This window comes from Larus michahellis, chromosome 13 (assembly GCF_964199755.1).
Source record: "Larus michahellis chromosome 13, bLarMic1.1, whole genome shotgun sequence".
Taxonomy (NCBI): Eukaryota; Metazoa; Chordata; class Aves; order Charadriiformes; family Laridae; genus Larus; species Larus michahellis.
Window position 1 is genome coordinate 11007382 of NC_133908.1, and position 27726 is coordinate 11035107.

Below are 27726 nucleotides of genomic sequence, written 5' to 3' on the forward strand. Positions count from 1 at the left end.
TCCCCCCCTCCTTTCTTTTTTTTTTTAAGTGTGAGTTTCTTTTTCGCTGTTCCTTGTCAGTATCTTTAATTACTTGAAGTTTCCCTTTTGGACATTTAGCCCGCGGCTGCCAGGCAGTGGCTGCGGGTCCTGCGTGACCATGTGCCTGCCGGGCTCTCCCCGCATCCCGGCGGAGCAGCTTGGGAATGGGTTTGGAGGGCTGTGGGCGCCCTGGCATGGGAGCAGCAATGCCCTTGTGTGACGGGAGCAGCTCTGCCATCACATCCCTGCTGACGAGCTCTCCTTCCACATGATCCACGTGCTTTTGCCATATCAACTTCCAAAACCCGGAGATGCTTAAGTTTTTTTAGTTGATTAGGAAGGGAAAAATCCAACAATGGGGGTAGGGAAACTAAAGGGGAAGAGGCATGTGGCAGGATTTAAAAAGCAAAGGCTCAGGCCAGCCACACTGATGCTGACCTGATGCTGGAGCCGTGACCAGGCTGGTACTTGGTGTCCGTTTTAATAAGGCAGTTTCCCTGCAGCTGGGGAGCGACAGCCGAGCGCTCCGGCAAAGAGAAATGGGTCAGTCGTGTTCGTTTAAGCACATACGTGCCCCTCCGGGAGCTGTCAGAACATCACTTGCAGCCTCCTTGCCCGGGGCTGGGAGGTCCTTAAACCGTGTGAGATCCATTGCAAGCGCTTATCCGACCAGGGTTGTCCGTGGTGGGGATGTCTTCCCTGGTCCTGAGAGTGGGGGTCCCACCGAGGGCTGCGAGCGGCAGGAGTCGCAGCGCACAGTCAGCATCCCCTTTCCTCTGCCAGAAGCGTCAAGCCAGCATCGTGTCGCTGCCGAGAGCAGGCTGTCTGGCAAAATCCGCCTTCCGAAACACAACCGGGGAGCGGGACTGGCAAAATCCAACCCTCTGACCTTGCTCCGTGCAGCGGCAGTGCCAAGATCTGCACACAAATGCTGGCAAAAGGTTATCTTGGGGCAGAGCTAAACATGGGTCCCGTGCCCAAAATAGGTTGGAACGATTGAAAAAGGAGACACGTTAAGTCGCAAATCCCGCTTTGCAGCTTTGGGCAGTGGTAGGAGCAGGGCAGAGAAGTCACCTTTTATCGGGGATCAGAACCGGTTCTGCGTGGAGCTGTGCCGCGGTGGGAGAGACGATGCAGCCTAGAGGTTTCCAGCAAGGAGGCAGCAAACCAGGACAAGAGACTTCACCTCCTGAGCTTCTGCCATCCCTCTGTGGCCTTAGGAATGGGTTGTACCTTCTAACAAGGGTAATGTCCTGCCCTGGGCAGCTCCGTTGTGGTGCTGCAATGCCCCTTCTTCCCCCAGATCTGCTGCTGTAATTGCTTGTGCATCCGCACCATCGGTCAGGGGAGGGAATTAATCTGGTTAAAAGTCGTCTGGCCAAAAAAGAGGAGGAGGGCTGGTGTCAATGGGCGGACCTCAGAGCGAGCTGGGGAACGGGGCAAGAGCTGCTTCAGGTACCGCTCTTTGGGGCGCACATGAGGAACCGCAGGGTCTGGCTGTGATGTGCAAGGTGCTGCGGGCCTGGCTTTGCTTTTATTATACTCTCCCAAAGCAAGAAAAATGCTTTAAGATCACACAGGTACAAGCCTTGACCCCTGGAGTTGAAATAACCTTTCCTCCATGCCACGGAGCTCAGCATGTACCTGATCTTTCCTGTTGACCCTGGGCTGCTATTTTAATTTAAAACCTCTGTACCCTGCTGTGATTGAACGCTACTGTGGATTCCCAGGCTGCAGACACTGACATCGCCGTCTTTGTTATTCTGAATAGAGCCCTAAATTTATGGCAGACGGCCTGCTTTCCTATTGAAAGGCTTTAATAGATACAGTACATACAAATATTTGTATATAATGTCAACTGTCTTCCAAGAAAATTTCATGCACATATTGATTAGACAAATCCATTACCGTTACGTTGTGGTGCATTTCTTAGGAATGTCTCTCTACCCATTTTCATCACATCTTAATTATTTTTGCTTCCACTAGTCCTTTAAAGCAAGTGTGGGTAAATCTCTTAACTGCTTTTGGGGTCTGGTTTTGATCTAGAGCTGTGTGGCACATCGGTGCCGTTACTGGCCATGGGACGGCTGCCGCCAGGCAATGTGCTCTTCTGTTGTGCCGCACACGGGTCTGCGCTGGGCTTTCTTGAGCTTGACGGGTTGGTTGTTCTCTTGGAGGTGAATAGCTTGGTATTAATTAGGCATTATAAACATATTTCAAAATACATGAGTTGGCTGGAGGATATGTACCCTTTTTTCTTGTTTGAGGAGGAAAATTGTCATGTATTTAGCATTTGAGTAAAGATGGCTTGGTTGTTTTCTCCAAAAACTTGCATTATTTAATGTAATTAAACATTAGCTTTGTCAATACTCTTCAATTAATTGTGCCCTGGTGAGTGCTAGCAGCATTTTGCTTATTTGCCTTGTCTGCATAGTATGGTGGTACTAGTCGTTGCCTTTTAATAAGGTCTTTTACAGTCATTTTGTGGGCTACATCCTAACGTTGTCTGGAGACCACAAGTTGAGTAACATTACTCTGGATTTAAGAAACAAAATATTCTGTTAATCTTAGTCCAGCATGTCCTTGCTTTAAAAAAAAAAAAGTTTATTTTGAATTTGTGCAGGGTGTTTTCATTGGGATCTTTAAAACTCTCATGAGGATGGATAAACCGGTATTTTCTGTGAGCTGGGAGTGTCTTGTTTTTCTCACCTTTCAGACAGATGAACTAAGGCATGGGGTAATTACGGCAGCTCACCCACATTTGTATTGTGTCAGCGGCAAGCCAGGGATCTCACCTGGGAATTCTGCTCTCCCGGAGGAGTATGGGGCCGATCGGGAGGGGCTGCCTCTAGCTTTGAAGAGCAACAAGTGTGTTGAACGAGGCCAATTACATTTTTTTGCAACTCAATTTAGTTGCAAAGCCTTATTTTTAGACCTGCAGGGTTTTGGCACAGTCCTGGCTGTATTGATGTACGCTTGTGCTGCGCTCAGGAGCTGGGCTGAAGGACCAGGGCAGAAGTGGCTGCCCCATCCCTGGAGGTCTTCAGGGCCAGGCTGGATGGGGCTTTGAGCAGCCTGGTCTGGTGGGACGTGTCCCTGCTTGGGGCAGGGGGTTGGAACTCCAGGTGGTCTTTAAGGTCCCCTCCAACCCAAACCATTCTACGATTCCATGAAGTGTACAGCCCTGTGTCGAAGTGGTGTTGACACCGAACCTGTAGATCACTGTGGGGTGTTGTGAGGTTGTCTCTGCCCATCTTTTGGGCTGGATGTGAGTCTGGTTGGCCCAGCGCTGTACATGCCGTTAGCAGGGGTTGTCCCCGAGCTGGCGTCGGCTGCTGGGAGCTGGCAGGCGTGTGGGGAGAACTCCTCGGCATGCTGGCGAGCCTGCAGCAACCTGCAGGGGCTTGTAGAGTGCTTTCGTGGTGTAAATTAGGGAGAACAGGTGATGGGGAAATGATTTGAGATAGTAAATGGCACATGGAGAAGAGAAGCGGAGGAGCAGGGTGGTGGTGGTTTGCTGTATGGAGTTGGCAGGGGGAAGGAGGGTGGAGTTTTTGAAGGCGTCAGCAGTGCGGCAGGATCCTGGGAGTCTCCCGAACAGGTGGAAATAAATGGGTGCGGGAGCCTCGTCGGGCTCTCGCCTCCTCCGCAGGTCGGTGGTGTGGCCCTGGTGCTGGGCTTGCCGGGAACTGCTGGCTTTCTCCTGTTCCTAATCAGAGGCTGTAAATCTCCTCGTACCTAGCGCTGTAATGGCTATCGCAGGTCTGCGGATAAAACCGTCTCTGATGGCGACTCCAACCGGGGGGAGAAATACTTTTCCTGTGAGACAATGTCTGTTCCTCATCAAAATCAGTTGAGAGAAGTACGAACCAAACAGCTCGATCTTAAAGATTTAAAGAGCGTGGCTGCACTATTTCTCTTTTATTTCCATTAATCTGCTCCTATTGTTTGTGTTCCTCTCTTAATGATAATTAATTAAGGGTTGCTGGTGAGGAGGCACCCCAGTATCGGTTGCTGGGGATGGCTGGTCAAGCAGCGTCCCAGCTGCACCCAGCTATGAACCAGCACCAGTACATCCCCAGTGACATGTTATGCTGCCAGTTTGCTCCCCAATGGGAGCACCCACAGCCCCGCTGCCGGCTGGCCATGGACCCTCCTCCCCACCCAGAGCGGTGCTGGGATGGGCACGCGGCAGCAGCCCCTTTCTTCGCACATGGAGCGTAAAAAATGGGATTTAAGGCAATGGCATCTGTGGAGCTGCCCCAGTGCTTTGGTGACCTCATTTGGCTCCGGCCCGCAGCCCAGCTGCGGTGAGAGCGTCCAGGGCCATAGACTGGCGCTGAGATCTTGCTGGCGACCTGCCGCTCCGAGGTTTGCCCATGTGGAAGTGCAAGGGCAGTGCTTTGCCTGCTTGCAAGGACGTGATTTTTTACTCTTGGCTTTCCAGGGCTTCTTGTTTGAGGCAGAGGTGCCGTTTGCTGCCCTTGGTGAGGAAAAAACCTTTTGTGGTCCTGATTGTGTGTGGTTGGTGCACACCACCAGCACGGCACAGGTGCAGGACGGGTTTGTCGGCCCCTGTGCTTTCACTCTGTGTCTCTGTCCCTCTTGTAGAGAGTTAATTTCTTATTTTTTTTCCCTTTTTGCTGGTTGCACAGACAGGAGCAAAAAAGCTTTTAAACTGTTTTAAAGCTTGACACTGTGCAGCTTTGCACTTGGGGCTGAGTTTTAAAGCTGAACTTCTGATCTGAAGAGTTTTAAAAAAAAAAAATAATAAAAAAATCATCCCATTTCTTTTACTGTAGACAGCTGCTATGGCATGCTCTGGTCCACCTGCTGAGCTTCCAGGGAAGCAGTTGGCTTGCTGAAAGCTGCCAAGGGCTCTGGGCCCCTCCAACTTGGAGCGTGTATATGTACATGTGTGTGTATATATATTTGTACATGTGCTAATTAACTCTTAGGTGACTGCAAGCCAAGATGTCCCAAGTTTGAATCTGTTATTAGGAAAGTACCTTAAACTTGTGCAGATCTCGGCGTGCTTTTGGAGCCCTTGAGAGCATCGTGCACTCCACCTCGGCAGGCGCGGGGAGGGCTGGGACAGGGTTTGCCCCTGCAGAAGCACATGTGGAGGGTGGTGGTGTGTCCTCGGAGGGGAGTGGGACGGGTATCAAACCGCCTGCTCCCGACATGGCCCCCAGCGTTGGGTGGGAATTGGTGATGAAGATCGCATCCAGTCGGAAGCACAAGGGGAAGTGGGGTAGTCATACTGGAAGTGCAAATACGCGCCAGCCGCCTGCTGGGTGGCTCTGAATTCCCCCGCGTGCGCAGGGGCTTTCCTGCTCCGGGGGTGGGTTGTGCCGAGCCCCTGCGTGGGGAGGGAGGCTGGCCCCGTCTGGGATGAGGGTCAGGCTGTTCCCAGGCTGCCGGTACTTCCCGGGACCAGGGTTGCTGGTAAGGTGCCATGGGGCTCGGCAGGGATGTGTGGGTGCAGGGCTCGGGGGAATCCCAGCTCCGGTGCAGGGAGGGAGCTGAGAGCAGGAGGGGACCTGGTTGTCCCTCCTCTCCCTGCCCTGAGAGCCAAACCTTGCTGTGTTTTTTTCCCATACGTAACTTGGCAAAATACCTCTTGCCCAAGAGGCTCAGCTGACCTGCCCATGGAAATGTCTCTGCATGCCTGTCATCCGTAGGCCTTAATGGGAATTTACTGAAAACGACTTTTTTTTTTAAAAAAAAAAAAAAGCCAAACCTTGAACCCTTTGCAAGGGGGCCTCCTTAGGCTGCTTTCCTCCTGCTGCTGTTGCCCAGCTCATGCCCAGCCTGCTGGAGACCGTTGCCTTGGTTTAATTTTATTTCTGGCTGGTGAGCAGCATGTGGATGCTGGCAGAGCAGCGCGGCTGTCCTGTGCCTGCCTGCAGCAGATAGCAAGTGGTTTGTCAGCACGGGCTGATCTGTGGTCTCACAGGAGGGGGGGTGGGGGGTTGGGGGGGGGTGGGGAAATAAAAAAAGAGAAACTTCCTCTTTTTCCCCCCCACCCGCTTTTTGGTTGCCGTACACGCCAACTGCTGTTTCAGTTGAAATTGCATTGGCTGGGGCTGGCTGTGCCAGAGCAGAGACCACGAGAGCATGGGGAGAGGCTGCCGGCAAGCTCATGGTGCTGGAAGCTCTCTCTGCTGCTCCCCACGTGCCGATCAAAGGTTTGGGACACTTTTGAGATTCAGCCGGACAAGGGACTGGGCCATCTTGTCTAGACTGTGCTTCTGCCAAGAAAGGTTGGACCAGATGGTCCTTGAGATCCCTTCCAACCTGGTATCCTATGATTCTATGATTTTGATACTGCCGAAAACCTTGCGCAAATGTATACGTAACGTGAATCTCTGCTGGGGAAGGGGTGTGCGAGCGTGCTCAGCGTTGCGTGGGGTGAAGAAGGGATCCTGGGGAAGAGGAGTCATTGGGAAGATGGAGTTCTCATGCCTAGGACTGGTCCTGGAAGCATCCTCTGAGCCCAGGCAGCGGTCAGAATTTATTAACCATTAATATGAGAATAATGGCTAATGCCTGTTGAAGTGGCAGCGATGAAGGGCAGCATTTAGACATCTGTCACTTTTTCGTTGAAACATAGACGAGGCTTAAAATCCTCTCCAAACAAACTACGCGAAGGATCTGTAAAATTCAGCAACTTCTAAATCTCCCACTTTGTTGGTTTTCCTGATGTTGTTACAGCTGCAAAAGGAATTGCAACACGTGGTGAAGCATCGAAGGTGTGGGTGGCAGGGGTGTTTGTGAAAATACCCTCAGGGCCATGGTGTCTCGCCTGGCTCTTGGTCCTGATCAGAAAGGCTGATGACGTGCTTTAATCTTGTGTTTTAGTGTAGCCCTGTGGGTGGAGAAGGGCATCTGGGGAGGTTCATGTCCAGGGTCCCTCCTGGCATAGATCAGGGCTTACCGTGGCTGCAAAAATGACCGTGGCTTGGAAAAAAGAGCACTGAAAGAACTGTGTGCAGATGTGTGAAAGGATGGATGGGGAAAGAGATGGGCTGAGGAGGGACCAGCCTTTGGACCTTGTGTTGAAGTGCCGCAACTCCAGCTTGTGTTTTTGGGAACTAAGTTACCCCTCAAAGTAATGCCCATCTCCAGGATACTTGGAGACATGGGTCCGTAGGGCCTAGGTAAATTGCCAGCAGTTTGCAGGCCTGGTCCTGCTGGTGCTGAGGGAGGGCTTTCTGGGGCAGTCGGTTGGGATGGATTCGGGTTAATCTTATATTTGGACTTCCCTGTGATAGGAGTAATCCACAGCAGAAACTTGGCAGTGGTGTTTGCCAAGTGGAAGATGGGGCCGCTGGAGAATTGCGAGGACAGTCAGGTTTTGGTGGTCACCCAAGGCTTGATGTTTGGTTGTCTTGTGGGACTGTGGTGGCCTGAATTTTAACCCACTGCTTTCCCATTTGCTTTCAGTTGTTGCCTGACGTGGAAAGCGCACCCATGATGAAGAGGAGCTCTTGGCTCTCCTAATCCTTTGTCGGTGATTTGGAAGCAGCGACCGCCGCGCCTGCTCTTTCGACATGTCTGGATCTACGCAGCCCGTCACGCAGAGCTGGCGTGCTGCCGAGCCGCGCTACCCTCCACACGCCATGTCCTATCCGGTCCAGATTGCTCGACCACATGCGGTAAGGCAAGAGACTTTCCTTTCCTACCCGCTTGCAGGGTAGGAGCTGCGTGGTGTGTCCCCGTCGCTGGGGCAGTGGTTCAGCTGCTCTCGGATGTGGCTGTTACAGAGAAATCAGGCTGTTTCCGTGCCTGTGGTACAGGATTTCGTTGTTCCTCTCTCATGGGATACTATTTTCTTTCTCTGTATGGTGTTTTCAGCTTTCTTCTCCCTTTCCAGCCTCTTCCCAGCGCTTGCCATGGCAGTGTCATGGGCTATGGCTCGTGGCCTATGAGAGCGCGCAGGAGTTCATTTCCCAATGAGAACACCCTTGGTTGGATGTAGCAACCACCCTGGGGGGAGAGGGGAAGGCTGGTTGACCACCGGAGTGGAGCAGGAGTGTATGGCCTCCAGCCTGGCCTTTTCTTGGTGTTGAGTCGCGAGGGGACAGGCATCCTTTCCTCTGTGTGGGCTTACTGCTTCCCGGCGAGCCCGGTCCTTGGTCCTCGCACCCACGGGGAGCTCCCTCTCCTGCTGGGTATGAACCCACTGCCTGGCCTTTGGTCAGGAGACCTGCCCTCTCTTTGTGGCGTTCCTGGCTTGGTGGTGGCACTCCTGGGGACCAAGAAGAAAACAGAGCTGCTGATTTTCTTCCATTGTATCCTTCCCCACTTCCCCCCCCGCCATCGCACTTGACCCGTAGTCTTGTCTCTTCTTGGATCAAAGCGTAAGCTGGTGGTGGGTTTTTGTTGGATGTGTTTTGTTGAAGGCACCAGAGCTTGCACGGGTTAATTCACCTGGATTTGGCCTCTCCCTTCTGCGCCGTGTCACACACGTCTGTGCTTGCTCATCCTGGATGGCTGAATGTTTTAGGTTTAAGCCCTTAACGGGAAAAACTTTCCTTAGTGGAACAGCTTTAGTCAGCTCAAGCTGCTTAAATGAATCTTATTAGGTGCTGGAGTGTGGCACACACTTGCAAGGCTGCTCTTTGGAGCTGCTTCTTGGTGGGTTACGCCGAGGTGGCCAGAGCCAGAAAGGTGCTTGTAACAGGAGTTAGCGAGGAGACCTTCTCTCGGGGTTACGTTTCTGACAGTGACAGCTATTGAATGGTAAAATTCCTGCTGTGATGATTTTAGGGTTTGACTTGAAAGCCTGGAAATCCACAAAGTGTCACTGAAGGGGTGAAATTCCCTCGTCTGCCCTCTTTGCTGGGCTTCGACGGAGCGGTGCAGGGAGCAGAGCCGGGGTTTGGAGAGGCTTTGAAACAGAATGGTGAAGGAGGGCGCGGGACGAGCTTTTGGCTGCGTTAGCTGGCTCATCAAGATCGCTCGGGGCCTGCGTGCTTCTGCACAAAGAAGCTTTTCATCCAGGCTATGAGACATGCTGACCTGGTTCGATTTATGAGAGTTTTGATTCCATCAGTGCGAGCGTGTGTGTTTGGGAGGCAGGACAGAACGAGAGCATTTTTCTCAAAAAGAAAATCCCAGTTCTCTTTTTATCAGAAGCCTGAGGAGGATGTGAGCAGGTGAGCAAGGTCTGCAGTTGCTGCAAAACCCTGATTTTTAAAAACAAACCAAAGAAATCTCAATACTCAGTGTGGAGGTGGATTTTAGAAGAATGTGAAAGGCTCCTAACCATGGGGTCCTGAGTCCTTGTCTCCTGCAAACCCCGGCTGCTTCCCCTTAGTGTCGCCACAGCAGAATGAACCAAGCAGGGCAGTTGTTTGCAAGTCGGACGGAGCTCTGGGTTCCTCCAACCTGCCCTGCTCTCTGGCTGGAGTGAATACTGGTTTTATTCTATCGTATTAATGTTGGAAGAAGTTGCTGGCATTTGCTTCTAGAAGCTATTTTTACGGCCGCATGTAATCTTCAGAAGTTACGCGATACCTCGTAGGTGTCTGGGTGCAGGAGAGGTCCGAGCTGAGATTTTTTTTTTTTTTTTTGGATGGAAAGCTGAAAGGCTCCTCTCGGCAGAAGCGCGCCAGCCCCACGCAACCCAAAGGCACCTTTCCTCTCCTCAGGAGGGCAGACAGAGCGTTTCTTCGAGCGTGTCCCTGCATGATCTGCCCCGCCGCTCTCAGCTGTTTGCAAACACGTGTCTCCTGCTCGGCGGCGCCGTGAGCTGGACCCCGGCCATGGTTCTGGGGCTGGAACTGATCTCTGGTGGGATTGCTCGGGAGAGGAGAGCCCAGTTGCTTTGAAGTTGCTGCACTGTTTAATATTAAAAGTCAGCGGTATTTGCTTGCATGTCTCGGCCAGGTCAGTTTTGTCATGGGGTGTGTTTGCACAGTGAGAGCTTGTTTGGAAGAAAGCAAGAGAGGCCAAAACCAACCCGACACTGGCATGTTTTGCATCTAATTAGGTTTTGGTTCTGGTTTGCTGCGTTCCACGACATCCTTTCCTGAGAACTGGGGATTCGTCAGTCCAGGGATCCTTGTCCTGGCGGTGGAAACGCCCTGGGTCACCTCCTGGGCGCGTGCGCGGGGCTGAGCACAGCAGGGCTGCAAACGCTGTTATAATATAAATAAATAATCACAGTCCAACTGTGACGGTCGCACCCAGAGAAATGCGGCGCGGCAGGAATACTGAGCTCAGAAATGAGCCGTGACATTATTTTAGGCTTGGAGACACTTTATGAAAAGTGATTTAAAGGATTGCAGCTGTTCAATTTCACAGATGAGGCAAGTGAGAGGGGATGTTGTGAAGGGGCAGAAGGCAGTGGAAGCGGGCTTGGGCATTTTTCTTTTCCCATCGTATAAAACCTGAGGGAGTATCCAAGAAAATGAGGAAAAAGACTCGTTTCAAGTGAACAAACAGAAATATGCTTTGTACATACGGGCACTATCTCCCAGCAGCGTGTTCCAGGAGCTATTGCTGAGTTCGGAGCTGGCAGAGAAGCTCCAGTACTGGTCGAGTGAGGATGTTTCTTGGCTGGTTTCGCTCTTAGGTGCCAGCTATGGGCAGGGCTGTGAGCCCGTGGGTCTGATCCAAACCGAGCTCTGATGCAGCAAACAGGCTCTTCCGCAGGGTAGGTTGGTCCCCATCCGTATCGGGGTGTCCTCCTCATCCTCCTCACTGAGAGGTATCTGGTCCCAACAGCTGCCAGGGAGGCAGCACGTGAAAATGGTGTGATATTTTATAATGATGCTAGATTTAATTCCATCTTCCTAAAAAATTATTAGTAAAAAAAACTTTTAAAGGGAAGAAGGAAGCTTAGTGAAAACGTTCTGGTTTGTTTGACTTCCTTTGCGTAAAACTAAAAATCACCAATAATCAAGAGTTTTTTCTAAGAGCACTGCCAAACTGTGGTTCTTGGCCAAACTGCAGGGGAAATGTTTTTGGTTTCCATATTAATTAGCTGTAATGTTGGGGTGCTTAGTTGACTTCTGTCATGTTCAGCTTGGGAACAGAGGAATTGTTTGAATGCTCTGTGACCTTTAGCTAAAGGTGAAAAAGCACATTACTTACACGCTTAACCTTCTAATGTGTCCGAAGTTCATGCTCTCTCAAAGGAAACTTTGACATGAAGGACATTCATTTTCAGGCAACCTGTGGATATTTTCTGTAAACAGATCAATTTCCCTGCGTAGCACATGTCCCCCTTTCCTTTTAAAGCACCTTCGTGATCAATATTCCCTGGGGACAGAAGGGTTCTCCTCTCGTCCTCCTCCATGAATCCAGTTTCTTGCTGTGCCCTTCTTATCGGTCATCCTTCTCCTGCGAGGGCCCTGCCATTTCAGCGCTGCGGGAGCGATGCGCTTGGGAAGCAGGTGGGGCTGCCGGCAGGGCGGTACCCGCCGCAGGAGATGCTGGGGGTCGGGGCACACAAGGTGTCCTCGCGCGCTGGCTTCTGTGCCAAAACAGCTTCTACTTCTGGGGTGATTTTAGTGTTTTACCTATTAAGAGATACTGAACGGGTTGGGGGATTGGTAGGATTGGGGTGTGTGCACATGCATGTGAAATCGGTGCTCAGTTGTCACCTGAGTCCCCACTGGGGAGCACCATCCCCTCCCCGCAGAACAAGAGGCGCCCAGCACGCCTGCAGGGTGCCGTGTGGGCCTGTTCCCTGCACGCTGCTCAGCTGAGATGGCAAACGTGAGCTTAACCCCTCTGCTCCAGCTCCGAGACCTTCGTTCCCCCTCCCGTGCCACCTCTCCTGTCTGGGAACAGCTCCGTAGTTCCTTCATTAAACTCCCCATTTGTAAAACAGCACTTGCGCGGAAGCATCCCAGCCCGATTGCTTGGGGTTTTTTGGAACATGATGAGGAACTTCCTTCTCTGTCTGAACCAGAGACAAGGGTTTGGTGCAAACTTGTGTGTTGATTTGGTGTCCTAGCCGAATGGTGGCCTGGGGGAAATCGAGTGCCTTCCCTGCCCAGACTCCTCCTCTCAGCAGGGCGAGTTAAACCCCGCATCCTGCTGTGGAAGGTGCTGTAAGGAGACGCAAGCTCCTGAGATGGCAGGAGCTAGCTCCTCTCCGCAGTGACATGGTCAGCGTGGCACGGTGACACCAGGTAAGCCTGCAGAGAGCCAGTGCGTTTTGCATTACAGGCATGAGGCGCCTTTGCCGCTGTGTTGGTTTTCCTTGGAGTAGTTATTCACACTTTTATCTGCTGGAAGCAAAATGCCAGTCTGTGTCGGAGCTCCAGGAACTTGCAGAATGGAAGTTTACGGTGCCAAATGCTAAAATCCCCCAGGCTGCGAGGAGCCTTCTCCAACCACCTCCGAGCGCAAAGAAAAGCCTCCCGCCACCAGCTGCGCAGCTGAGCAGGGGCCGGTTCGTGCCAGAGATTTGCATCCTGAATTCTGCCTGCTGGGCTCCAGCTAATGTTTTAAGGAATGACTTGGAAATCAGAAACATACCTTGGAAATACTGACACTGATCAGGTCTGTCGCAAGAACTTGGTGCGATCTCTCTTGAAGTACCTTGAGGTTGCCAGTGGAGGATTGCATGAGCTCTGAGCAGCTCAGCAGTGGATTTGGGAAAATTGGATTTCTGCTGTGGGACTGGGAGAGCATGAAGGTGGAGGAACAGGACACCTAATTCCCTGCCCTGGGGTCTCTCTCCCATTGCCAGGAAGGAGTTGGCTTAACAGCAGTTTGTATTTAAAGCTCATTTTCCCTAGGATACAGCCTTTATCCAAAACAGTTCTTTTTCTTCAAGCTACTGTAAACTTCTGTGCTTGCTCCCTAATCTGCTTTTTGGATGTGATTTGATGCAGAGGGTGATGCTTTGCTCTTGGTTGATCTCGAGATTGTAAATCCACAGGGGAAGAAAAAACACTTGTTCTGCATGTGTGGTTTGGCAATGGTAGAGACCCACTAAAGGCACAAAGCGTTTGCCTGCGGTGCTAGCCTGACTCTGCCCATGTTGTCCCACCAGCCCATGGAGACACCTTCTGCGAGACTGGGGGCTCTTGCTGGTTGTCACTATCCCCACATTTATTTAAAATGCTGAGCAAGTCAGGTTCTTTGACCTGAAGGACTTGCTGTGGAGGTGTAAGGAGCGTAGGAGAGCTGAATGGGGGACATGGAAAGACAAAAGGGTCCTACATGGACCTTCAAGTAGGTTATGGGTTGTGTGGGAGCATGTGTGGTGGGAGGTGGTGGGGACCACGCCGCAGAAGAGATGCGATGATGAACAGAATGACCTGGTGCCTTTAAGGTGGAAGTTTTTGGGTTTGTTGAGTGAGAAGAGAGTTGATTATCCCACATGGGTGTTTGTGACCACAAGTGGCTTGAGGAAGCAGAGCGCCAGGGGTGGAGAATGGAGGAAAGGCAAGACAGGTCATTCCCGGCTCAAAGGCGCCTGGATGTGACTGGGACAAAAGTCTTGTGATGGAGAGAGACTCAAAAGCAGCACTGTAATGGATGTTCTGCTGCTCTTTGGGCACCTCTGGCTGCCGGGGAGAGGGCTGGTGCCAGCACCCGGCACTGGTCAGATGACTGGGAAGCCACAGCAGCTGAGAGCAGTCCCCACCGAGACGTGACTTCTTCTCCATGAATGGCATATTCAGATGGGACAGCTACACGCCGCTGACAAGCCCCGGTTTGCTCGAGAGGGCGTCGGGAAGGATGCGTTACTGTGCAGCTGGTACGGACGCTAATGGTGCTGGCAGCAGACGTGGCCCCAGTGCAGGGACGGCAGCAGAAACCAATGCCTTCCAAGAAGGGGCCACGCGCAGTGTGGTCACCTCCTAAAACAAAAGGCCAAGTCAGCAGCATTTGAGAGATGGATGGCAGCGAGACCGTGTTGGAACAATAAGGGCATTTGTCTTTTCAGCACATGTTGCATCCCCGTAGGCAAGATAAAAATGCGTGTATTCAGCCAGGTTTTTATTACTGACCTTATCTTCAACAGTGGGGCTGATTGTGGAGGAGTTGTTGTTTGGTTTTTTTGTTAATTTTTTTTTTTTTTAAAATTTGCAGTAAGCTCCTCCCAGGCTTTTGGGGAGGAAGTGAGGCAGACAGCGATGTACTTGTGGACAACCTGTTTTGATCAATAACTGCCTCCTTTGGACTTCGGCGGAGTTTTCCTGTAGCAGAGGATGGCTCCTGTTTGCTGGGGAGGCTGAGGGTGACACCACGCTGGTCCCCTCGCAGCCCGTGCTGTGGTGGAGCAATGGCTCTGCTACCACCCTGGTTCCTCCCAAACCTTCCCCCTTTCTCTTACCTGAATCAGCTTTGGGAAAAATTATTTTCTCTAGGCAAAGGCTAAAAAGAGCATTTCTCGGTCTGACGAGCAACTGCTGTGCTGCCAGTGCCAAGGGGTATCCAAGCACTGGAGAGTTTTTCCATTTATTGCTAAAATAGGTCACGCTCGCTGCTGGCAGAAAGAGGTTTGAAGAATCAACTTTTTTTCAAAGGTCAGGGTGTGTAAAGCAGGGGTGGGGGGCATCCCCGGTCTCCGGCAAAGCTGCTGGAGTGGTGGCCCTGTCGCTTCGGCCACCTCACCTTGGCCTGAAGAGCTGGTCTGCCTGGCTCGCAAGTGGCACCGATTGCTAGCCCAGCCTCCTGTCGCCCCAGGGTTGCATCAGGGGGCTCAAGAGGCAGCTTATTGCATGAATTAATTGCTGGGTGGTCAGAGGCCCTTGCAGGTTTCAAATCGGGATACGCTGCTTCGTGCTGGCTGTGTGCTCCGAGGAGTGTGGGAAGCTCGACCTTCCACGTGCTCCCCTGGGGGACAGGGCGGCTCTGCAGACCGAGCCTCTGTGGTCGAGTCTTGGCCACCATGTTGGGCTGCTCTGACTTGTGTGTCCCCTCTGACCATCCTTGTTGTATAGGGAATAGCTCTGGGCATCAGAGGCGTAGGGTGTTCTCTGGTTTGGGGAAACACCAGCAGAAAAGCAGGAGGAGGAGAGGGATGGAGGACGTGGCTGGTGCCGGGCGCTGCTCTGGGCAGTGCCGTCTGCAGCTGCTCTCACCTCTCCTCTCGCGAAATACCGGTGGAAACCAGGACACCCTGGTTGAAGGTGAGGTGCGGGGTGGAACAAGGTCCCCAGAGCCAGCAGGATGATGCCGGCGGGACGAGAGGAGTGTGGGACGTGGCAGGGCAGCAGCTGTAAAGTGCCCAGCTCTGGCTCTGCGTGCCACCAGTGCCACGGCTTCTGGGGGCACCAGCCCCACTGCCTCACCCATCAGCTCCCAGCACGGCACACGTGCTGCTCACGAGCAGCAGGAGCGGGCCAGGCATCCTCCTCTGAAATTAGATAAGGGACGATTTATAAATAGAGAGATAAATAGGGATGCTTTGGCATTGTTTTTTGCTCGCTATTCGGACCATGCCATTATTAATCGGCCTCATTTAGGCTAAACGCTTGGGAGTGCTTCAGCAGAAATAGCACGTTGTTAAGAAATAAGGATTATTTGCAATGCAATGCTGGGCGAGCTCGTAATGAACATCCCATGACCTAATCCTTGGTGGAGGTGGTGCGGAGCTGGGATTTGCTCCTCGGTGAGCACATGTGGTGCCCTGGGCTGTTTCCCTGCCTGCGAAAAGTGACGAGGACAGTGTGGGGCAGCGGCTCGTCGCTGGGCGAGGGCTTCCGTGCCTGCGGAGCTCCGCAGGTGAGGTGCTGCCTGCGCCCGATGCTGTGATTAGAGGTGGCTGGTGGCACAATTGCCACCCTCCGCCGGGGAACCGGCCCAGCTGGCGGATGTGGTGTCTGACCCCGGGACCGCTCCTCCTCAGCGTCACTGCAAAACAAGAGCCGGTGGTTTTCAAGCGAAGCTGTCTTCGCAGTGAAACTCGGCGGGGAGCTCCAGGTCGCTTTCTCGGCTGAAGTCGTGGTAAGTGGCAGGGGACAGATCTGAACGCTTTGGGCTGCTCGAGCTGTGCTGCAGGTGCTCGTCTGGCTGCGCTCTGGGTCTCCAGGGGTTTGCTCCAGAGCTGTTTTCCAAGGAAGCCAGAAGCACTGGGCGTTTGTACTTGTTTTTGTGCTGGTGGGAGGAAGAGAGGAGGAGCAGTTCGCCTTTCTGTTGCGAGACCAGCTCCAGGCTTCCTTTCTGCAGGCCTGGTGTCTCTGGGGTCTTCTCCTCGGGGGCTAATTCTTCCAGCTGCGGGAATGCCGTCTGGATGGAGCAGTAGATGCCTTGTCCGTATGGATGTGCTCTATGCTGGAGCTGGGCGAGGAGGGTCAGAGCTGCTGTTGGCTGCGGCGTAGCGTTGTCTGGCTCTGCGTGCTGCGGGTCAGCGCCCGGGGGTGCTTCCAGCATCGCTCTCAAACCTCCCTTTCTTCCTCCGTGCTGGGGTCAGGCAGCCCGGACCCGGGCAGCTGTGGGCAGGGGAAGGAGAAATGAAGTGCACCAGCAAGTGCACGCGTTCAAAACAGAAAGCGAGAGAGGCAGAAAGGCGGCGCGGCTGCCTGCAGTTATTAGTTTAGTGTGTGGGTTATCCTCAGGTCAGGGGATGGCGCAGAAGATTTTCCTAGAGACATCGTGGTAGGTAAGGCAGCAGGCTGAAAGCTTACAAAAAATGTTAAAAAAAGAAAAAAAGGGGGGGGGGGGGAGAAGGCTTTTTTGCCTTTTTTTCTTTTTTTTTTTTTTTTTTCTTTCCTGCAGGGCCGTCTGTGTTTTTGTGCTGCTGAGGGTTTTTCTGTAATATTGCATCTAGTCTCCTGGCTTTAGAGAGTCTGATTAGCGTATCTAAATGAGCCTGATAGACTCGGGTTATTTAGGGTCAGAGGATTTTCCAGAATGGGGAGGGAGACGGCGCTCTTGGCGCTCCCAAATCAAGTAATAACACAACAAGACCTTGAGACAGGGATTGCTTTCACCAGCACCCCAGGCAGGGGCAGCGTGGACGTGTCCACCCTTCCTCGCTGGCAGCGAAGGACGCTTTCGGCACCTCTGGCTGGGCCCAAGCACCTCTTTAGTCTGCTCCATGAAGGAGTGTGTTTTAATGAGGCTGCCTTTGGCTCTTTAGCTTTTTATTTATCTAAATGTTGGCCTTGTGCTGTTTGGCTCTGCCGGGGTGATTTATGGCACTGTAGGCACCTCGGTGTCCATCTTCGGTCATGCTGTTAGTGCTGGCTCAGCCCAGCCAGCGGCTTTTCATGGTGTGGGGCCAGGAGCTGCTCAGAAGGACCCACTGGAGCCAGCTCTCATCAGGGCTGATTTCGGGTGGAAAGTGGCTGTACTGTAGTTTTTTTCACCCATAAGACCCTTCCTCACCAATCACTGGACCAGGCATCAGTCATGAGGTCTGTCTTCAGCATCATCAGTCATCAGCCTGCAACAGAAATGGGCTTGATGTAAGGGAGAGGGAATCAGACCCCTGTGTGAAGGCCAGGGGTTTGCAGCGTCCATGTGGGATGCCGTGAAATCTGCCCCTGGGCGCTTGTGGCTCCAGCTGACTGCTGAATTGCAGCGTGCGCTGCTGTGGGTACCCGAAATCTTCTGCTGTGTGGAACTGCAGTTCTGGTGATGGTTCCAGCAGCTGCTTGCCTGGGCTCCCCATTGCCTGGGCTCCCTGTTGCCTGCCTCCTGAGCAGCAGCTGCGCAGCCCCACGTCGCTGCCACATGTCCCTTCTCCATAGGGCGGCCTGCAGCCCCTTCTCCGTGGGTCGCTCGGAGCTGGGGCAGTGCAACGTGGGGCTGAGCTGCCTCAGCCCTGAAGGGCTCCCCGATGTGATTTCATTCGGGCGATGTGCTCAGGAGCTAGGGCAGGTGCATCGGTTGAAACTGAATAATGTAGATTTTACTTGTCATTTTTCTAGTTTTAGTTATCTGGCTTCACCCTAAGCTTTGGAGATGTGGCTTGCTGGTTGCAAAATGTCTGTTTCTTGCGTGCAAGGCTGATGGTCTGGGCCAGGGCAGCGATCCAGCGTGGTGTCATACCAGGTGGCTTGTGAAGGACAAAGACAGCATTGCATTTCTGCGACTGGAAGACGTATGACCCAACACTGCACTTGGGCGCCAAGCTGCTCCCAAGCGACAGGGATCCAGCCTTCCTCTCCTGGCTGGGTGCCTTCCACCGTTTTCCAAGTCTGCTCCTGACCTAGGCCAGCTGTTGCCCTTGGGCAAGTGCGGTTGGCCCGGCATCGGTGGGTGGGTTGTGGCAGGAGCAGGAGGCACCAGAGCAGGGATGTGCGGAGCGGGATGATGCTGGGGAGATGCTGGGGGACAAACGTCTGTGCTGGAGGGTGCAATCCTTCTGCCAGCGCTCCACAGTAGAGGCATTTTTGGGGGACCTCTGTGTCTGAACCGATTCTTACCAGTTCAGACAAGCTTTCCAGCCGCTTATGAGGCGGCTCGCCTGGCAGCATATGGATTTGCTTCTGTCGGAGAGGATGGATGCCCCAGGGACTGGCCTGAATAAAGCTCTGCCAGGAGAGCTGCAGAGGTGTGTGTGGGTCAGGGGAGGGTCCAGCCCTGACCATGGGAGGTGTGCGTGGGCTGGGAAGGTGTAACCCTGACCATGGCAGCTCAGCTTCCGCATCGCCCGGACACTCCGCAAACCCTCCGTGGCTTTGGATGGTCAGTCATGGGAGAGGGGAAGCTCGGGCCTGTTTGTTTATTCTCTGGCTACATGGTTAGGGGGGACACAGTTCCTTTCACCCGGGGTTATATTTTGGGAAGTTGCTGTTTTATCAGGAGAAATGATAAGGTCTTGACATTGAGACTTCCAAAGTGATTTTGGTTGCTTTGCTTTGGTTTATTTTGGAAACATTCCCCCTCCTTTGCCTGAGTAATGAAGCTTAATTTCTATCAACAGAAGTAGAGAAGGTGCTCATCTTGCCTTTGCATCTCCTCCTGCCTTCTGCAAACCCTCCTCCCACCCTCCCTCCCAAACCTGTTGATGTGCCAGAGCCCCTGACTACCCGTGGTCTTTCTGCTTCCTTTGTTTCTATTTCATGACACTTACTGAATTTATGAAATTCTGCAATGCTTCCACAAGTACCTCTGTGTGGGAGCACCTGAACCACAAGGAACACCAAGGAGGTTGGTGTGAAAGGAACAAAGTCCCGACTGGAGGCAATGGGAGAATCGAGGGCACTGGAGAAGACACTCTGACACATCGACAGATCTGGGGAGGTGGGAGGGAGGGTTTGCAGAGTGCAGGAGAGATGCCAAGAGGGAGAGGATGAGCAAAAAGAAGAATTGTGAGCAAAAACCCGCAAAGCAATGGAGAGGAAAAGGAGCAACGTGTAGCTTGAGGCTGCCATGTTTTTAGTTGCATGATTTCAGGTGTCTTGTAGCTGCCCTTGAGCAGGTGCCAAGGCTGCGCAAGAAGTTTTAGGTCAGGATGGGGACAAAATGATGCTTGTGCTGCGTGCTTCGGTGGTGGGGAGCTCACGTGGCACCCTCTGGACACCGTTCCATCATCCCTGCCCATGCTGGGAAGGTGCAGCGGTGCTGGCAGCAAGGTGCCTCCCAGCATACGTCTTTAAAACGCTGCTAAACAAAATTTTGAAGCCTCTTCTGAATGCAGCTCGTAAACCTTCCCAGCATTTGCATTTTGAAAAACACAGCCATAGCTCACAGTGCAATTTACTGTAGTGACTCTCCGAGCAATTAAACCACCTACGTCCTGCCAGGTCTCCCGCGGTTCCTTTGACAGTTCATCACAGGGCGCAGAAATTTGTCAATTTTAATCCACCTCACTAATTTTTAGGTTACGTTTTCTTCTGGTGAAAGCAAACGCTGGTGCGAGCGAAGCGGAGCAGGTCAGAGTGAGTGGGGCGATGTCTGGAGAAGCAGGAGCTGGTGCTCGCCAGCCTTGCCGTCGGTGGGGCAGCTGGAGAGGCGTCTGCCATCCCGCCCCGAGCTAACGGCCCGCTGTAACGAGCTTCCCCGTCGCTTCGGGCCACGCCAGCAAACTTTAAGCTCCACCAGCAATTTTCTGATGGGGGGATACAGGAGGAAAAGGCGAAGCTCAGCTGAGTGTGGGCAGGGGGAAAAGGGATAACAGATGGTTCTCAGGACACACAAGAGCATTTTTGGTTTTTTTTTGTTTTTTTTTCTTTCTCTTAAGGGCACAGCCTTCAAGCCTCCCAGACAAGTAATTCTTGTTTATGCGCCCACAGAAGGTGATGGTCCTGCTTGTGGGCCTGTTGGCGTGGCTTCCCAGACGTGGTGTGTTTGTTTTTGTAGGTGGATGTCAGGACCTGCATTGCTCTTTTTTTTTTTTTTTTTTTTTTTTTTTTTTTTTTTTTAAAACAGGAGTGCAAATGTGGGGAAGCTCTTTGTAGGTAACAGTTCTGCTTTGGCTGGGGCTATAGGAGCTGATGAGCTCTTCCACTTTAGATTGCTGACTTTGTCCCATCTGTGGTTGGACATATTCTGTCCATATTCAGCACATATTCTGTCCTGAAGCCCCTCAGAGCCTCCTGTATGGATGAAGAAAAAGCAGCATCACCTTAACACCTCCCTTAACACCTGGATTTACAGCAGAAGTGGAACATCCCCATGAGGATGAGTAGACGCTGTTCCAGTAATGCCCTCCTTATGTTGCAAGAACCTGTCTGGAGACACCCCTTACCCCAAGGCCAAGGTCTGAAGTGGCCAGGCTGGAGGTGGAGACCAGGAGTTTGGGGCTGGCAGAGGTCACTGGTTCCTGGTGTTTCCCAAGATCAGTCAGAACAGAAAAGCAGCAGCATCACACTATTGCCTGATGCTGGGGAGAAATGAACCCGATTCCAAAAGCTGGCGCACCTTTCTAGGCTCAAGGAGAAGTCGTGGCCATCAGACACTACCGTTCCTTTTGCCTCCCCCATCTGATACTTGTCCTTTTCTGCTTTTGGGCGAGAGCCTGGGTGTGGGGTAGGGGAGAAAGAGCTTTTCTCGGCTCTCCTGGACCAAGTGCTTACAATTTCAGTTTTTCTTCCTGGCTTTGCAGAAAGCTGCTATGCAAACATCTTGTTTTACCTTCTGGTGACCAAAGATGTTGGGCTTTGATATTCCCTTCTACTCTGCATCTGGCTGGAGAATGGCATCCAGTGCTCGGCTGCTCTTCAGCTTGGGAGAAGGGGTCTCTAGGTGCAGGTTGGTGCTATTTAAGCTCCCAAATCCTTTCTTTGCCTGACATGTGCCTTGTGGGGCACTTCTCCAGCTTCTCTACTACTGGAGCATGTCAGTCTCCACTACGGCAGATCAAATAATTTTTGTTGCAGCTGTTAGGGCTGAGACTCCCCTGCCCACACCCCCAGCTGCATGCACGTGGGAGTTTGTTTATTGATTTTTTTTTTATTTTTTTTTTTTAGACTCTGAAATTTCTTTTTTCTTTTTGAGGGACTCGGAGCTTTTTTTATTCCGGTTGAGAACTGTTCAAAATAGACTGCCAGGTGGGATTGGTTCTTCTAACGTAAATGTGTCAGTGTTACCAGGGTCATTCTGTGGCAGGGCTTTCCATGCCATAGCTGAAGGTCTTAGTTAATTAGATGATTAGTCTTTGGTCAAGTATCTATCTGCAAATAAAAAAACAGCAGTTGAATGTAGCTGCTAAAATACTGTTGCTGGAATCAGTCTGTGGCACAGAGCAGGAGGGCTTCTTATTTAATTAAAATCAGGAACATACTGTACTGTACTCTCCAAGGGTCAAGGAACAAAAGGGACATACACATAATAAGTAGCAAACTGTCCTTTCAAACCGCTTGAGCTCAGCCCAGGGGAGCTGTGTTTAAAGGGACACTCTCAAGATAACATTTGTGATTTCTCTTCTTTCTTTTTTTTTTTTTTTAATTTTCTTTTTTCTTTCTTCATACTGCTGTGTGGACTATTGAAGCTGAAAGCATCCCGTGACTCTTCATTTTCTTCTTACCTGTTCTTCCTCTCGGATTTGAAGCTGTCATCGGGACCGCTCGGATGCCAAAAATCCCTGTGTGCGTGCCCGGTGGCAGGGCTGGGCTTGCTGGGGTCCCGTAGCAGGAGCCAGCCCACGCGCTGCCCCAGTCAAAGGCTGGAGGCAGGCTGGACCGGGGGCCGAGCTGCCATCCCAATACACTGCAGGCCTGGGGCTTCCTGGGAACCCTTTTGGGGGTGGAAACGCACTGAGCTGTGTGGTCCAACATCCAGTGCTTCACAGGAGCAGTATCTGTATGGTTTCTTCTGCGTTGCCGGGGTTCACTGCTTGCTTGAAAGTTGCCACCAGCCTAACGAGCTCTTCTGTGTTTGTTTCTGCAGGACGTCGCGCTGTTGGAGTACCAGCATCATTCCAGGGATTTCGCTTCCCACCTCCCGCCGGGGTCTATCATGCAGCCGCAGCGGCGGAGGCCGTCCCTGCTCTCCGAGTTCCAGCCAGGCAATGAGAGGTACCGGCTCCCCGCGTCCCCCCCGGCCACAGGCATCCCGACCGCATGAGCGAGCGTTTTGCGCAGCGCTGTGATGCGGAGGAGGGAGCTGTGTGAGACCTTGGGCGATGTTCTGTTGTGTGTCGGTACTGACTGCGCTCAGCCTCCCGGCCGGTCTTACCTTCGTTGTGCTAATGCAAGTGGCACCTTTGCCTTCTGGTTTCTTCCCTTGCACTGTCATGCATTTTAAAGACATCTTAAAAACACCAAACAACAAAAAAAACCCCACCCCCCTCACTTCTGTGAAGGCACATGTCGCTGTGGCGTCTGGTTCAGTCTGTGGCTCCCGAGGCTGAAGGGAGGAGTGAGAAGAGCTTATTTTCACTGAGTGTCTCCGCTTCCTCTTGTGCTGCTCTTCCTCCCCGCATTCATTGTTTTTGTTTCTCATTCTGCCTTTCCCTCGCAACTTTCTCCAAGCTGCTTTTTTCGCCCCCCGTCTGCTCCCCTCACATCCATCCCCACGCCCCCATTTTCTTTCGTAGCCTCCCGTGGGAGGCCAGCAGCGTTTTTGGGTGCTGCGCAGGCAAGCGCTGGGTGGCTGGAAATGCTGTGGATGCTTTAACCACAGGAGCTCATCTGTTCTGAAGGCCATCACTCTCACTCTCTGTTTCGTCACAAAACGCTGCGCTCTCACAGTTTCTCTTCTGCATTTGATGCTTAGTGGTTTTGGAAAATACTGGCCTGGAAGTGAAATAAGAGCCTTGCTGCACTAGATTTAGGCAAAGCATTTTTTTTTTTAATGCTTATTCCTTATTTGGGCTAAGAATAAATCCAGTGCAGAGTCACAGAGATGAATCTGTTTCTCTAAAATTATAATTGTTAGGGGAGAGGAGAAAGGCCTCAGGGTGCTGGATGCATAAGGGCATAGACGTGGACACAACTCTTTTTCTAGCGGCATGGGTTCGGCTTGGTGCTCGGCAGAAGCAAACCCATGGGAATTTGGAGGCAAAAAGTAGCCTCCGAAGTTAGTTTTGCATCAGCCCTACTGGATGTGCTCTTCTGGATCGTGCCTGGCGCACCTGGATGTGCAGGGGGCAGTGTCGCTTCTGATGACGAGTAATTTATTGCAGTGCGTTACATTGCCTGGGCTTGCTTTGGTTTCTCAGCGCTTTGATTTCTTAGCACGGAGTAACACGGTGAAGTTGGAAGTGGGTCAGATTCAGCTAAATTTGGGGGAGATGGGTAAAGAGGACCCAGCAACATGCTCCTGCCTGTTTTCATTTTTCACACTAGTTGTGGTTTGCAAAATGGAGAACCAGCTCTGCTCTCCAGTAAAATGAAGGTTTCAAGGTCTGAATATGGTATTTAAAAAAAAAAAAAAAATCTTGATTCTTCCACATAACTAAAAAAAAAAAACCTTCAAGCCTTGGTGTCTGCTGTACCACCTGCCTAATCTGGTGTGGTCATCCACACATCTCGCTTTAGTTTACAGATGTTTCAAGCTCTCCACACTTATTTTTGTGTCGGCAATCTCACGAATGTGGGTAAATGTTAATCGAGGTTGTCAGGTCTAGATACCCATCTGAATGCTTATTGTTATTACTTTGCTTTCAACATGAATGGTGAAGTTTGGGCATGCTGTAAAAAGAGACTTTTTTTGGTAACAGACCCAACTTACGTTTCATGCCTTTTCCCTGTAACATCCAAAAAATTGAACTTTTGCAAAAATAATACTGGGTAATAAAGCTAAAAATGACACTTCAGCTCAGTTGGCATCTTGTGCCAGAATATATAGGATTAGACTCGTTAAAAAAAAATTTTGGGGCATCTGGGGATGCAGGAATGGAGGGGGGTCTGTAGAAATTTTTCATACAATATAATTAATTATTGAAGTAATCCAAACTGGGTGGCATTTGGGGTTGGGGAGGTGTTGGTCCATTTTGCAAAACCAACTACTGTTTCTCTGCATCTTTAAGCGCTGCACTTAAAAGTTGTATCTAGGGGGGCTTTGCTTTTTCATCTTTGTGGTGTGAGGATCCGCTCTAAAATAGCGCCCGATGGGTGCTTGGTTCCTCAGGTACTCAACAGCCAAGACCCTGGAGCTTCTGGAGCAGGTTGGGTTGGTCATTGGTGCCCACCCCAAAAAATAGCTCTGGCTCTGCCTGGTGCAGAGCAAAGCCTGGACAAGGGAGGGTGGCAAAAGCAGCCGTCTCTGCAGCTGAGTCCCCTTGGCAGGTTCACGCCGGGCGCATCTGTAAGCACTTTGGCTTCGGTCCTGGGCTGGGACTGATGGGTTTGAGCAGAGGCAGCTGGCTCTCAGCGTGAGGGGCTGGGGAAGAAGTAACATCCTCATTGTGGGCACAGGGCATAAGTAGAGCGAGGCACAGCCATGTGCTGTGTCTGAAAGGAAGACCTTCACCTTGGTTCCCTGCCTGATGCCCCACCAGGCATGCAGTGGTGGTGGGCGTGAGACAATCCTCGCCTTGAAGCAAGTGTCGGTGGAGGGGAACCCTTCCAATCCCCCGCTGCTTCGGGAGTTCAGAGGAACCAGCCTGTCTGCTGTTGGTTGTGGTGGCCGACGCTCTTCCAGGAACACCCTCCTCCTTAAGGAAGTCAGTTTGTGAGTCAGGTGCAAGTGGAATGTGGCAGACGGACAGTGCTGGGGAGTGAGCCCTGTGCGTGTTCCCAGATCCCTGCCCTGCCATCGCCATGCCTCGCGCTGATCCAGAGCACTGCCTGCAGCCTGGTGAGCGTGCTTCGGCCCTTGGTCCCGGTTCCTCTGAGCCCACCTGCCTGGTGGGTGGCTGCTGTTTGCTCTGCTCTCCTGGAAACCCCAGGGATTCGCGTTACTCTCTGTTGGTTTTGGGGATTGTCCCCCAGTTTGTATTTGCCTTCACCTTGGGCAGATCTCCAAAGCCTCTGGAGGCTGCCTTTGCATGTGGTATTTGTGGCTTGACCCCATGGATGCTTTAAATGCTGCAGAAATCATCTGGGCTTGCTTAGATGGCATTCCTACAGCTTTGCAGGTCTTCTGTCTATCTTGGCTGTAGCTTTGTGGTAGCCACCAGGGTGGTCGTTATTTGTGGTCCAGCGAAAAGGAAACAGGTCATGAAGCATTTCACCATGGGCACAGTGTTTTAATTATCAATCAGGTGTTGGTGGCAAAAAGCTGCTGAGTGGTAACTTGCTGGAAGGAACGGGGTGCTGAGATGGTCCCACATTTTGGGGCTTCTTGAGCAAGAAGCTCGTTGAATGTTAGACTCGGGCAGCTTGACGTCCCCACAGTGGAGCCTGGTGGGTCATGCAGGATGGGGAGAACCAGTTCCTGAAGTGTCACACCATCTTGGGCTCTCCTCCCTCGGTGGTGATGTGCCTCCTGCATCCCACCTCAGTTAACCCAGTTCTGCAGGAGATGCTGGGGAGTTGCAGGCTGCCCTTCTCCAAGTACATCAGCCTTGAAAGTCATCGTCACCCCTTGGTGGATGGGTAGAGACTTGAACTCCCCGTGCAGCAATTCTGGCTTGGAAGAAGGAAGGAAAACTTGAACCACTCTGAATCTGTTGCTGTCGGGAAAGTTGGCTCTGTCTGTCGTTGCAGGGATGTGCTGCTTTCCTTGATGGTTTTTTGGGTAGCAGGCTTTTTCTTGGAAGGATCCGCAGCCTTCCCCTTAGCTTGTTTGGTTGGCTGTGCCAACTGGATTGAAGGAGCGAAGAGAAGTATTTCAGGATCTGCTGTTGGTACAAGTCGTACCATGAATACTTGCAGAGGAATGTCCTGGCAAGGTGACAAGGATTAAGGTTTTTTTTTTCTCTTCTATATATATTTTGGTCCACAAAATAAGTGGGGAAGACTGGGTTGAGTGCTAAATGGCAGGTGCCAGTGGAATGAGGGGTCTGAAAAATCAAGGAACTGGGATTTTCTGACTTTTCATACACGTTGGGGTTTTAGAGCAAGGTTCTGTGTTAACGCAGGAATGCTGGGGTGGATAATGGCTTCTCTGGCAGAAAACCTGGCTGTAAATAAGCGGGATGCATGTTAACACAGTATATTCCACCTTTATCCAGAATAAGATGAGTCACTGTTTTCATAGGAGATTATTTTCCCAGTTCAGGAGATCATGCGCTTTTTCGGAGCCTTTCTACTTAGCAGACCTGAGGAGTTTGAAGAGTTTGCCCGGTGTTGATCTGAAGTATGACATTTAGGAGACGTTAAGCAGCTGCTGTGTATCTGCAGCCATCCGAGATATCCATGTGCAATATAGCATGAGAGCAGGCCTAATTACTGTGCTCATTGAATGTGATTAATCCTGCTGGCTGAGGAGCCCAGGGAGCGCTGGGAAGCCGCGGCTGGGACTGTGGCCACTGGAAATCGCGTGGAGCTCTCGGTCTTCATCTGTGCTGGGCCAAATGGCACCAACTGCTCCCGATTTAACAGCGTGACTGATCTGATTTTATTTATGGTCTTTAATTAAGTTTCCATTTTTAAAGGTGACCCTTTTCTCAGGAGTGAGCGGTAGTGCGGCTGAAATCCTTGCAACCATACATCTTCGTGTCTTTTCACACTTGAAGTGATGTTCTGGGAGCTGCATTTTTTTTCCTCCCCATAAATGAACGTGGGAAAATAACGACCGGAAAGGGCAGATGCTGGTGTGTTGACACTTGGTGACAAGCCTCGTCTCGCAAGTGCCCTCTGCTTTGGTGTGGGCTGCGGGCATGTCCATGGGTGGGCGCAGAGGGTGACCGAGGCTCTGTAGAGGAGATGTGGAGACACTAGGCTTCGTGGAATGGACCAATGTGCCCTGGCAGGGACGTGTGAGGGCAAAGCCCAGGTTTCCCTTGGCTGGGATGGAAGAGTAAAAGTTCATGAAGCAACTTTCCCGTGCATAATCTTGGACCAGATTTATTTTGAGGGAGGAAAGGTGATCTTGCAACGTGTGCAGCAGGCCTGATGAAACGTGGAATGTCCCTGAAGCCATTAGTCCAGGGAGTGTTCCGGCCACCCAGGGTGGCCAAGAGGGTTTTCCTGTGGTGCGCCAGGTTTTGGATGCCTGGAGAATGCATGTCGGGGAGCTTGTGGAGAGACACAAATACTCCTTCTCCTCCTTGAGTGAGGCAGTGGCGATGTGTGGCACAGTGTTAAAGCTTCTGCTGGTCCTGTCCATGAATAATTCAGGGTCCGTCTATGAGGATCTTCAATATGCAAGTTTTAAATAAAGCATCTGCTCTCATCGAAATGGCAGTTGGCTTGGAAGAAGTTGGCTGAGGGGGTTGTGGCTGAGGCACAGCTACCTGCCCTTGTGTGGGAATGCACAGCTGGAGCATCATGAGGATGCACGTGG

General features: G+C 51.8%; 1 protein-coding gene across 25 annotated transcripts in view; it reads left to right on the forward strand.

The window, feature by feature from the left end:
• Window positions 1-27726, forward strand: part of NCOR2 (nuclear receptor corepressor 2) — a 253248-nt gene that overhangs the window by 68129 nt on the left and 157393 nt on the right. For all 25 annotated transcript variants that reach the window (XM_074606451.1, XM_074606465.1, XM_074606464.1 and 22 more), the window contains exons 2-3: window positions 7471-7682; window positions 22282-22409. In XM_074606451.1, coding sequence (XP_074462552.1) covers window positions 7578-7682; window positions 22282-22409 — 233 coding nt within the window. In that variant the 5' untranslated portion in view covers window positions 7471-7577. The remainder of the gene's footprint in view (window positions 1-7470; window positions 7683-22281; window positions 22410-27726) is intronic.